Source organism: Acromyrmex echinatior, chromosome 12 (genome assembly GCF_024713525.1).
Source record: "Acromyrmex echinatior isolate Ae372 chromosome 12, ASM2471352v2, whole genome shotgun sequence".
Taxonomy (NCBI): Eukaryota; Metazoa; Arthropoda; class Insecta; order Hymenoptera; family Formicidae; genus Acromyrmex; species Acromyrmex echinatior.
The window spans coordinates 6,034,257-6,047,404 of record NC_141863.1 but is presented as its reverse complement, the minus strand read 5'-3'; the positions used below and the strand labels follow the sequence as shown (position 1 = coordinate 6,047,404).

The window sequence follows — 13,148 nt, the reverse complement described above, 5'->3', positions numbered from 1 at the left end:
CTCGAGTATCCCATCCCTCGTCCAACATTACGATCCTCCTTGAAGTTATATCGATAAGAGACACGAGACGCGTACTCACAGTTGTCATTCTTGCCATCGACGCAGCCAGCACGCTGGCACAGCACGAGCGCCAAGAGCAGGAGGGCTCGAGTGCCCCCCGCTAGGCACATCCCTGCGGCGGCCTTATCGTTATCGGCACGCGCACATCGTCCACACCACCCCCGCGCGAAAGGCACAGATAGGGTCGTCGTCTTTTTCCCCTCTTTGCACGCACGCACGCACGTACCACCCGGTGTGACGAACCACCACGACGAAGCAACCGCACCCCGCGACGTGTCCCGCGCGACTGAGCGCCTCCGCTCGGTGCGATTTTACGCGCGAACCACCCCCACACACATCGTTCCCCGTCGTCGACGTAATCGTCGTAGTCGTCGTTGTCGACGTTGAAGCGAAGAAGAGAAACAGAGGGTGAGAGAGGGAGAGGGGAAGAGAGAAAGAAGGAGAAGCGGGGACGGAGTTCGCGCGTGCGCCCTATGAACCTCGAGAAGGGTGTGGATGTCGACGGGGGTTGAAAGGACGTACTACGCCGACACTCACGCTCATTGTTGAGGCGAGTTAATGAGGACGAGCGTAACCGGCTTTTCGACCGGATTACGCTACGTCGTAACGCGGACGCGCGAAAACGTACCGCGGAACACGCTGCCCGGAAAATGCGGACGGAAGTGATGATGACGATTGGCTTGGGGATACAAGAGAGAATCCCAAATGAGATTGTTTGATTCGACATTGTTCACCCAGAGAAACGTGATATAATCAGATATGCAATTGCAGATTAAGGTATTAAGCTTGCGTATCTCTCTTTTTTTTTGTTGGACATTTTTATCGGAGACATTATTAAGCTACTTTAAATGCTCCGTGATATAATTACATAATTATTAATGTCTACTTTGGTGGAGAAATATATTTTTAATCTTTATATGTATTGACAAATTCTGATAAGTTAAATATTATAATAATATTGAAAATAATATCAAAATTAAAAATCTCGTGTTTAAATTTTGTAGCTATTTTATGTAACATTTCCAAATATAAGAATTTTATTGTACGGAGAATTGATAATTAATTGATCGAAACAAAAGCAAGTGAAAATATATTATATAAATATATAAACATAAATATATTTATGTGCACACATCTAAATCAAACTGACAGAATTGGAAAAGTTATTTAAAAATGTAAAGTTTCGTTGAAATATTCTATTAGTCATATCTGAAAAAAAAAAATCTGAAATGAGAGGATTAATTTCAGAGGATTAACATCGTTTGTACGATGCATTCGCGAGCGTTGCAAAAGATGAAAGCATACGGTTTTATGAATTTAGTGTAGTTACTAGTTACATAAATTATAATCTCATTCCGAGACGTGAATTCATGAGTTCACGTAGGAAAACGGATACCTACGAGTGTCAGCGAGTAACTTCAACTTAAACTTCGACGCGTGTTATCCCGACGTTCTAAATATCGTCGCGCAACCATAACCGAGCGCAATGTGCTCCTCCGGTGGAACCAGATGCTGCATACGGAAGTTACAATGCCGGTTACACGTTCCCGCGCTGCGGTCGCGAAAGCTGCGAAATCGCGACGAACTTCCTCGTCGCATTCAATTTCGAGGAAATTTAGAATTCGTCGTGGACCCTCGGGTGGGTCGGATGGCAGAAAAGTGGAAGAATTGCAAATCTTGACCGCGTAACTCGCGAGTCTCACCGCTCGGCACGCGGAGAAGTTTGCGTAGATTTGGAAGCGAATGCGGATTGTTGGCGCATACGAAGTTATAATACCTCGGCGTCGAACCGTGAAGTTGACTAAAGAAGGGAACCGTCAAAGTGCCAGGTGCACTTTCGCAGCGTTCTCGTCGATATCTACGGGAAAAATCTTGACTGCGCGTTATAAATATAAGAAAATTGAAATAGCCGATATTACATTGTGGATAGTATAATAGAATGTGGGACATGTGTAAGAAAAATCGATTATCGAAGAAAGAAAATATGTGAATTTTTTTTTTATATACACGGAAAGAACGATTTTGCTGAAAGATTTAAAATTTTTTGGATACACACACATGTGAAAATAATTTTGTTGTACCATCAAAATAATTTGGTTAGAAACTAAAAAATGTTGAGCAACGCTAGAAAAAAATTTTGATATTCTAACAAGTGTCCAGATCAGTTTCCAATAAAATTTTTTTGATGGTCTAACAGAATTATTTTCAGATGTTCAGCAAACTTTTAAATTTTTCGTCAAAATCATTCTTTTGTATATTTTTGTGTGCATTTTGTTTCGTGGATTGTAATACTTAAAAAGTTCTATAGATAAAAATATTGTTCACAGAAGCTAAATTTTTATCAAAACGACTGCTGTTCCAGAGATATGAAGTATAATTTAGTTATTGTCACACTTATTATTAATTACGAAAAATATATATTATGGATTTATTTAATACTTTTTGAAAACATGATAAAATTTATGTGTATTTACTGTACATATAATAATTAATCAAAAGATTACATTCACTGTAAGAAATTTCTGTTGTAAACTTCCAAAAGTGTTGGAAGTTTTTTATTCAACAAAATGTGCTGTGAATTTAAATAGTTATATTGTGAAATTACAATAATATTTTGTGGTAAAGTATATGCAAATCTCTAATACGCATACGTGGCACGTTAATTTTGTAAATTTACAACAAATTTCTATTGTAAAGTTACAAATATTGTAAAATTACAGCAAAACGTTACATTTGTTTGTAAATTTACTGCACATTTTTATTGTAAGGGTATTGTCAATTCATAAACATTTCTAACAGTGTATAGAGATAATTAAACTTACATAAGTAACAACTTATAGTCGATGAAAAAAATAATTTAAATATCTTTCAGTTAACCATCAAGCGACGAGCGATTAAAACCCTTTCCTTTTGGGCGGAAAAAATTAGATCACCCTCCGTCGGTAGACGGAGTAACGGGCAAGGTGACGAGATTAAGAAGTCGTCTGCGGAAAACTAAGGAGGTGCGAAAAGTCGTCGTAATAAATCTCATTTTATAAGAATGAGTTATTGTCTAGCGACCAGTCGATTCTCACCATTCCGAAAGTGCTCTCGGAAAAAAACTCCGCGAAAAATATTCCGCGATGATTGTTGCTATGAAGTTCGATCGTGTAATTTTCCTTCGGAATTGGTAGGGTGAATTTTTCACACAAATTTTTGGAGTTTGCGATCAGATATAGAGAGCAATGAGAAAATCCCATTCGCGCGCTCGCACAAATGGGATTTAATCTAATGTGAAAAGTGTGGAAGTTCATAGATAATTCCATGATCGATTTCCTCTCGGTGAGGTACTATTTTTATAAAAGACTTCAGAATAATATAGAAACCATTTCAAGTGATGAAAATGTTAATATTTTATATCATTATTGACAATCGCTGAAGAAAAAGTGGTGCTATTTTATCATACATAGTTTTGACATACATATATATTTTTTCATGTAGTTGACATAAAACTAGAAAGCTTTGGTTATATTTTTAAAATGTTTATCCTGTATAAAGTTGATAAAAAAGTTCACGTTGAATAATTTATTTAGCTCTTAATTACATTGTGGAACAAAATTTAATCTTTTTTGCGACACGAATATGAATAGTCATTTCTATTTAAAATGCATTTTAAAGTTAAAACTCGATTCTTTCATGTGGCATTAATGAAATTAGGTAAAAAATTTAATTGCCGCTACTGTAACGTCTTGCAAACTCTCAAAATCGTCATTTTTTGATTTTTCGATATTTTTTATAAAAATTGACAGCCAACTTTTGCCAACGGATTTGTGTTCAGCGTGTAAAAGTATTGTACATCGGAAATAACTTCACTCTTGTATTGAAAAACTGTGTTTCACAGTGTTATTGACAGATTTATATTAAAAGACATTGGAAGAATTTATAGTTTCTCTCACGTAAATTATATTTATTGCATATCAAAATTTACAATGTTTTATAAAGCTTTCAATGCGTATTTATTGCTTTAACATAATTTTCAATTACGAGATAATTGTTTGATACATTAAAGGAATCATTATGTAAAGATGATTAGCAAACGGAATAGCATTATTGTGACAATCTCGATGATTACACCATCGCATAAATCAACGAATGATGAAGGCACATTCCAGTCAATAAAATCCCGCCAACTATTACAATGCCACAACTTCCAGTTCCGCAGGTCGTCATACCGCAGCGTCATACGAGCGAGAAAAATCGATAACATACGACGTGTCCATCATATATCCATCGCGATGTCGTGAAGCGATGACACGACGGTATATCGTAGGTAGTCAAAGGGTTAAATCGATACTACGATTTCAGACTACATCGGGAAACCCTCAACAGCCAAAATAATAAAATACATAAAATATTGCCCGTTTAATCTAACATTTTATAAATATGGGATTTGTAGCAATAGTTACATTAGTAATATTTTTTCCAATATAGATTTAATTATTATATATTAACACAAAATTAACTATTTTTTCTAATAATATCATTTATATATTTTTTAATAATTTTTTAATAATATACAAATTTTCTTAACAATAAAGATTTTGTTGTTTATTGATAATGTAAATTTTAAGAAGCATTGTAATAATTAATTGATATCACGACTGCGGAAATTGTCTTGACACTTCTACAAAATTTTATATTTCTTCGTCATTCATTCCACATCATTTTGTTTCTCTCACTCTGCGTTCATTTCATACCGCTATACATATCAGCGACCGTAAAAATCTCTTTTACATAATCCGCAAACGTTTTATTACGCTTTTGAAGCGCCACTTATTAACAGGTCTTTTCTCTCTTTTATCATATTTCTCAATCTAGTTTTCATCGCGCGACGGCTTTTCGCGTACGTTGAAAAAAAGCTTACAGCGTTACGTATTTTAATAGCAACGCTTTAAATTAGTATCTCAGTATTAAAGCGAACTCTCTCTCTATCGCCTCGGGTAGTTTTGCAACGAGGCATTAAATCGGACGTTGCAACGCGAAATTTCGTTTTGCTGAATTATACGGTGGATGTGCACTCGGAAGAATGCAGCCACGCGACGCTCGCACTCTCTGTTCGAATTAGCTCCAATTTATTGATTAATTAATCTCAGTCTCAATTAACTGGACACAGAAGCAATAGCGAATAACGTACGATTTTCTCATATCTTCTTTTGGTAACCAGATTGCGACGTAAATTATGACCTGGTGAAATGGCAAAGCGGCGAGATCAGGATTGTAATCAGAAAAAATGTTCATCCTGAAATACTTTTTTGATAAATTTATCTCGAGATTTAGGCTATCCTAAGAAATACTGCCTTGAAGACAAAATAATGCTCGAAAGCTGTACTTTCGTCACGAAGAAAAATTATTAAATATTTACAAAATTTATACAATTCTTATCTTATTATTATTAACCTGAATAATTAGCTAAATAATTTAATTAATAAACAATAGCAAGTAAAAGCTCGACTGAGAAATTTAGTACAAATAAGCGAAGGATATTTGGCCATATTTGTTTAAAGCTTTATTTTGATGCTTAATAATATTTTTATGTGATTTTATAATTTTTAGTTTAGCTTGAACAATTAATTGCGTGCTAATTATTTGTCTTGAAACACAGTTTTAAATTAAAGCTGGAGAACGTAATATCATAAATCAATTTAACAAGCAGTTTATAGCATTATTGATGGTAAAAAATCAATAAATAATCAAATAATCGACGCAATTCGCTTGAACTGGGAAATTGTAAACATTCATATTAATATATTGTAAAAATATTATTAGACACCAAATCAGCTTTGACCGAATATATTGTTTTCTTCGCTTATTTGAATTAAATTAATATTTGAAATTAATTAATTTTGTGAATTAAATTAAATTATTTATTATTAATATTATTATAATCGTGATTATCTATAATAATTTTTTAAGTTGTTGAATCAATTTTACATTTAATCGCACAGTTTTGGTTCTGCCACAATTTATATAATTGACTATGAACATAGAGAAAAGCTGCATACCAAGCCCACCTTCTGCGCGACCGGAACGAAAATTAATTAAAATGGAAATCGCAAGAAGAAAGCTGCGGCGACGTGGATAACACATATCCGACACGTATGATCTCGGGATCTTCGTCTCTTCTAAAGACTGCACGGACGCGTTTCTAATGGCACACCATTTAAACAATTGCGCGTTCGCGAAATAGCCGGACATTTACTTCGTGCTTCTTTACGTTTCCTCTTCTTCTTTTACTCCTTCCTTGTTCTTCTTTAGATCTCTCAGGAACGGTTAAACTTATCGTGTACCAGGGGTGGGAAAAATCGCGACATTAGAGCGATTTACTAAAGATTGCTCTTCTCTCGTAGTTCGTGGAAATGGAGGAAATTTTGTCGTTTTTATTTCAGTTTAGAAAAAAAATCGAAGATAATAATGAAATTTTAAATGATTAATTACAAACAGTAATGATTAGAAGTATTTTTTTTCCGAATCGAAATACCATATAACAATGTATTTTATGCACTATTATTTAAATATGAAATATCGTGAAAAATGTAGAATTTAACCGTAGATATATCTATATGAGTCGAAATTTTATGAGATAAAACTCAAACTGAAAGTTTTAAAGACATTAGTTCCTTATGTATTAACTAAACCCACGTGAGTTTCTCCGTTTAGCACCAAAATAAGCATTATTCAAATCGCGCAATTATAAACCGTCTGTGCCTGCTTCCGTTAAATCTGCGAACGGGTGCACCGACGGTAGTAGAAACCACGATAATTTCGCGCTATACCGCTAAGGTATTCCATATCTTTGAATAAATTTCGCGGATGTAATCCGCGTAAACGTAGACGACCGGTTTTAAGTGCTCCGGGCGGGCTCGTAGCCCGCGGAAATCGTTACGCGGTATTGTTAACGCGATGCATTCACACGCAGATCGTGAAACAAATTTGCACCCCAACGAGATTTGCCTCGATGCAATCGTTATCGATGCAACTGCATCGCATCGTAGAACGCCGTCAGACTGTTTTCCAAAATCGATTATGCGTTACATAGTTATAATGAGTTCCGGGAGACAGAATTTTGAACACGTTTAGAATAGAACTAAAGACAGATAGCATTATCTGACAAAAATGGAAGATGCTTAATTTTTAAAATGTGATCAATTTTATAGGACATCATAATCCTGTCCTGGTTAAACGCATGGAACATTTTGATGTTAAAATAATTTATAGAAACTTAATTGCGAGACACTCGACTGTTTTAATGTCCAGAAAAGAATATTGGAAAGGTGCTGAAAGTTCTTAAAAAGTTCGTGGCGTTTGAGAACCTCACAAGGAACAGGAATATTGAAATTTGAATAAGTACACAAGTATTCGTGCTTAATTTTCAAAGTGTTCCTAAAATGCTACGAACTTTTTAATAACTTTATCGCAGGAGATCAAAATCTACGAAAAACACTATTTTTACTTACAAAATCTACAAGAATTATTCCTTTTTACTTACATCTTTTTGGGCAAAAATCGGCCTTTTTTTGACATCTCTATTTAATGTTAAAATCGTATAATAAAGAATATAGGACTCTGAATTTTAAGAAACAATACAAAGATTATAAAGGGCATATGAAGGTCAATATTAACAACTCTGAAAAAGTCAAGACATAGAATACATTATATTTTTACATTTATTTTAGTTATTACATTTATTTTATCTTATTTAATATTGTCGCTCTAAAGTGTGAAAAGAACGATTTGTTAAAATATCTAAAAATTTAGATAATAAAATAGATATTAAAATAATTACGTAGGAATCTCAAATATGATGAGTAATGTTGCAAAAAGATTTGCCATTCTAACAAAACCAACATTCTACATAATTATTTTGATGGTCCAATTACTTTCAAAATCAATCTGTATCTAACTAAATTTTTAGGCTTAACAAAATCATTTTTTCTATCTGCTTTTCGTAAGAAATCGTATAAATTATACGTGCTTCAGACAGTTGGACTAAAACGTCGATGACGTAGATTGATTTCACAGAGAATTTTTCTAATTTTATTTTGATACGTCGCGTCGACCGTCACCCGACAAAAAGGCAAACTCTTGACACTTCGTTTGCCAATTCTCGCGGAAAATAGCGCAGGGCACACACGTCGCGCGACGTTTTTCTCGCCCTTTTCAGCATGCGCGGGGGTTACCGCAGAATTGGATCACGCGTTCGTTTTTTTACTTTTTATTTCTGTATCCGCGACGCGGCTTTCGCGATGCTAGGCACGCGTCACCGCTGAAAATCTCGTTTCGGAATCGATTAGAGTCCGCTGTGGAGGGACCCGCCTACAGTTTTTGCTGCACTGCTCCTAAAAATGTCAGCGAAAATTAATCGTCCGTAAGGCAGTGGCAATAATCGTAAGCATCGTCGTTACTTTCCGAACTCTCGACCGTTATTGGCCCTTCGTCGTCCTGATCTTGCTGTGAGACCGTGGAAAAAGTCGATGAAACGTCGGGTGGTAACCTATGGTGTTAATCAAGCCTCTAAAAGTCTAAAGTTGCTCTCCGTGAACGTGTTGAAGCAGCGTGAAATCGAGGATCGATCGAGTTGACAAATATGAGCGTCGCAACGGAATGTCAAGGAAAATATAATTTCGTAATTGACTGAGAGATGCAGATGCATTATCCGATAAGTCTTTAAGTTCATCGATTACTTTATAGAATTAACTTTCACTCAAACTTCACGCGACTGCTATCGTTCCGACCCACTTTTAAGTTTAAATTGGTTTCTAACTTTATACGTGCAAGATATCGTATATTTACGTCAAACTTTAATCTCTTTATTAAAAACTGCACTATGTTATAATAAGACAGTATTTAAAAATAAATGTATTTTGGTAAGAATAAAAATTCGACCGATTTATATGAAATAACACATTACAAAAATATATGAGGACTCAAATACGGTCAAAGAGAGATATTGGGATAATAATAATTATACATATAAATTCTTAAGGGATTTAAGTTACCCATTTGAAAAATAGGAAAGTTCTAGATTCGACTCCTGAGTGAGATAATATTCTTCGCAATTCTTTACAGGATTTTAAGTGTGCTATATAATAGCGTCAAATCGACGATCAAAAATTAATTTGTGAAAATTATTATTTTAGTTAAATGATTGCTTTGTAAGGCCAACAGTATGCAGCACACAGTTTGAGATAAATGTATTATATACATATATAAATTCCTAAATATTATATATAATAATTCCAACATCTAGTTTTGATTGCATTTGGCGGTTCTTCATGTATCTCCATATAAACTTGAGTATAAACTACTCAAAGTGGACTCAAGAAATGTCTTCGCTGTAAGGTCCTAAGGTCAATAACGCATGGACGTGATCTTATCACATCGAGAATTTTTTCGTCTAGGCGGAATTTCATTTAATTAAAAGGATTCTTCATGCCCGCGTAATTCGGATAATACCGGCAAACATTCTGCCGATGGACGGCAGTAATCGAGGCTCGTCGTAATGCGAGCCTTAATCCCGGGGATAATCTCACGGACGGACTATACGTTCTATCTTCGAGATAACTGTCGCTTAATTCTGGTGAGTCCCGACGGAAAGATTAAAAACTTTCTCTTGGGCGAGTAGAGGAATCTCGCGTCGTCTGCATTTCGTCAGACGCGATTAACCGAGAGGAAGCAAATAGTCGAAAACGCTCAATCGAGAAAAGATGAGTCGTTGAACCGCGAATTGATCGAATAACGTGAACAAGATAGAATATCGTCGGTAGCTAAGAAAAAGTTAAAAATGATCCTTCCTTTGAAGGAAGAAAAATTATTCGCTGTGCTTGCTTATTTATTAAAACGAATTTATAGAGTATTCAAACCGCACGTGATAAGATAGTATTTGAGCAAATTTTAATTCGAAATTCTGTAGAGATAAATCCGTGATGAGAACATTTTACAAGAATTTTAATTTTCTGATAAAACAAATATGTTGAAACATGCTTCAAATTATATTTTAAAACTTTTTTAATTATATCGAAATTTACAGATTTATATTTATATTACAGAAAAATATTTTAAATCATATATATCATTTTTAGAAATTAATTTTTAATATTAGGTGTTGGAATTAATTCGTAGCGTTTTTTAATGAAAGAATGTTATTTATTTCACATGAGCATTAAAAAATACATTAATGAAAGTACTTCCCATCACTTGTAAAACGCTACGAATTAATTCCAACACCTAATAACACAGGTTTTAATTAATTAATTAACTTTGGCGGTAGGTTTTTGACAGTAAAAGAAAATTATAAGTTTGAAATTTATTGTAAAAAATTATATTATACGTGATATTATTAATATATTATAAATATATGCAGAATTATATATATTAATTCTATTGCTCTTAGATTACAATAAAAATAACAGTTACATTTTATTTCATTTGCTTACAAATTTATATTACTTCCTACATCGTAAAAGCTGTCTTTAATCATATCTGTCTGTATACCCACTTTAATCCTTGTTCTCATCGTATCGATCCGCTGAAGTCGCTGGAAAAGAATTTGCGCTGGAATTTATTAAAAAAAAAAAAAAAAAAATAACTAGGTCTCGCATGAACTCCGACATTTGGTCGGTAAAATATGAAAATCTGGAGCACGCTTTTTTATGCGAAATATCGATTTGACGAATACGGGATGCGGATTGGACGTAATTATTCGTGTTGCAATCTGCAGCACGGGTTTACTTTGAGAACGGAAATCGTTCATTTTGTTTTTACTGTCGATACCGAGAAAAAAAGCTAAATGAGACCGGAACGAGAGCATCTTTCGAACGCGATGGCTATTTAAATCTTCGCGAACAGCGAATTAATTAAACTTTATTGAAAATGTATTCGCGACCTTGAGGGCATAAAGTTGCTTCCTCTTTCCTCACCTTTCCTGACTTGCGACCCTTAACAAAGTGCAGTGAAAGAATGTCTCAGAATCAGAGTGCAAACAACAAATTAACCGGCTGACTCGAAGTTGTAACGAGTTTCAAGAACATCGTCGCCATTTGTTCTGGATACCTTACGGTGACTATACTCAGCTCACAATCAGTTCAACTTTCCTCGTCCTACTCTCGCTCCTGCTGCCTTTCTTGCTTCAGAGTAATGTAGAGAATAATTAAACGACCTGCAGACAAGTGCATTAACTAGCGACTGGATAGTCTGCGACACGAGGAAAAAAAGATTCCTTCCCCCCCCCCCCGTAAATATAGTCGACATAATCCCTGAATAAAAATCCTCAACGCGCGAGTAAGTAAACGTTTTACGAAGCAAATTTATTTTTGTGCTATAAAAAAGACTATTGTATTAGCAAGTGCGAGTAAAGCATGAGTGTATGAATCGGAAGCTATTAATTAATTATTGTTACTCCAGATTGCGCCAAGTTTCTCTATAATTGTCACAATAATCTATTCATCGAGATCAATTCAAAGTTTAAAAAAAAAATTATTAGGTGTTGGAATTAATTCGTAGCGTTTTACAAGTGATGGGAAGTACTTTCATTAATGTATTTTTTAATGCTCATGTGAAATAAATAACATTCTTTCATTAAAAATGCTACGAATTAATTCCAACACCTAATAAATATTTGAGATGATAGTTGGAAAATTAGTATCATATTTAATACAGTTAATACGCACAATTTGTGAGCAAATTGTAAAAGCACATATTTCTTCAGTAAAGTCAATATTATAATATGTTAAATTAAAATATTATTCATTTATCTTAGAATGTCTTTTAAAATACACATTATTTTTATGTTATTTATTCAGTTACTCATAAATTATTTTAAGAAATATTAAATATCAATCCAACATAAAATATTTAAATGCCACAATCACATTATGTTAAATTGACACTCGAAAATATGTTAAAAACACAAAAATTTTAATAAGATCCAGTAACTCAAATACAAAATATTTTTTATCGTATAAATTTACTTATATTTTACATTGCATTAGATACTTCGTGAAATGACGATGAGTCGATGCAGCGATATCAAGAGATACAGAAGTTCAGAGTACAGTTTACAGGATTCGCTTACCGATAAATATCGCTTCGTACTCTCGATGCGAGATAATAAATTGCGGACATGCTTGACTTGCGGTGCAAAACCCTCAATTAATACTCAGGTTCGGCATAACCGCGATCGTTAACAGCAATTTCATTCACGTAACGGCAATTTCGTAGTGAAATTCGTGCGCGGCGTAGCGAGAATAGCCTTCCCTATTTTCTTCGCGCGGTCGAAGCTGCGAAATAGCCTCACCTATCAAACGAAACAGCCATAAATCTTGCAAAATCGAGCGCATACCACGGTAATGCAAACACGATCGATCACGAGTACGACATGAAAAGTCGCGTAATGTCTCCCCCGACGGAGTGCCCTTTTTTTGTTTCATCGTCAAATCGACGGCTTTCAGGATACCTGAATTTTATATGGATTCTCTCCGCGACACGGTCGAGTTCTCATTTCGCCAATGGCGCAGCAAAGTGCAGCAAAATTAGACCTCTCTACCACCGAATTTATATATCGTGAATTCATATTTATAATATTTTTCAGATTAACAGATCATACATTTTAAATAGATACGCGATTAAATTTTATACTCACGAATTATCCAAATTTTTTTAAATAAATTGGAAAGTATATTCACATTTTTTTTTCTTTTTATCTTCGATATTTCTCCAAGAGAAAAATTCATGATACTTCTTCGCCCATCCCGTATAGTCCGTCGCTACGCCTCTGTCTCTCATCGAATCTGCTCGCGCTTTGGCGAGAAAATATTCGACAATGATATATCGCGTTAAAACAGACTATGAGGAGGCGACGAAAATGGAAGCGGAGCAGAGGTGGAAAGAGGAAGCCGACGAAATTCGTATTAGTACTTGTCAAAGGCAAGCAGCGAGGTAGAAACGCGAGAGATCAGGAAGCATTTCTCCAGTTATGTCAAGCGGACGATTCGCATTTTCTTTCGCGTTTTTCTTCCGCGACTTCTCGAGAGTTTTTCCATCCTTTCCGTCTC

The 13,148-nt window shown here is 34.8% G+C and overlaps 2 protein-coding genes across 3 annotated transcripts in view; one reads left to right on the top strand and one right to left on the bottom strand.

Annotated features, from left to right (window-relative positions):
* The window catches only part of LOC105149533 (hypothetical protein), a 183,232-nt gene that overhangs the window by 47,151 nt on the left and 122,933 nt on the right, over nucleotides 1-13,148 (top strand). The window lies entirely within an intron of this gene.
* The window catches only part of LOC105149537 (lost and found), a 222,557-nt gene that overhangs the window by 103,129 nt on the left and 106,280 nt on the right, over nucleotides 1-13,148 (bottom strand). The window contains exon 1 of one of the 2 annotated variants that reach the window (XM_087412015.1): nucleotides 80-5,884. The exons of the other annotated variant lie outside the window; for it this stretch is intronic. Coding sequence (XP_087268141.1) covers nucleotides 80-170 — 91 coding nt within the window. The 5' untranslated portion in view covers nucleotides 171-5,884. Of the gene's footprint in view, nucleotides 1-79; nucleotides 5,885-13,148 lie in introns of those variants that run through there. 2 annotated transcript variants of the gene reach the window in all.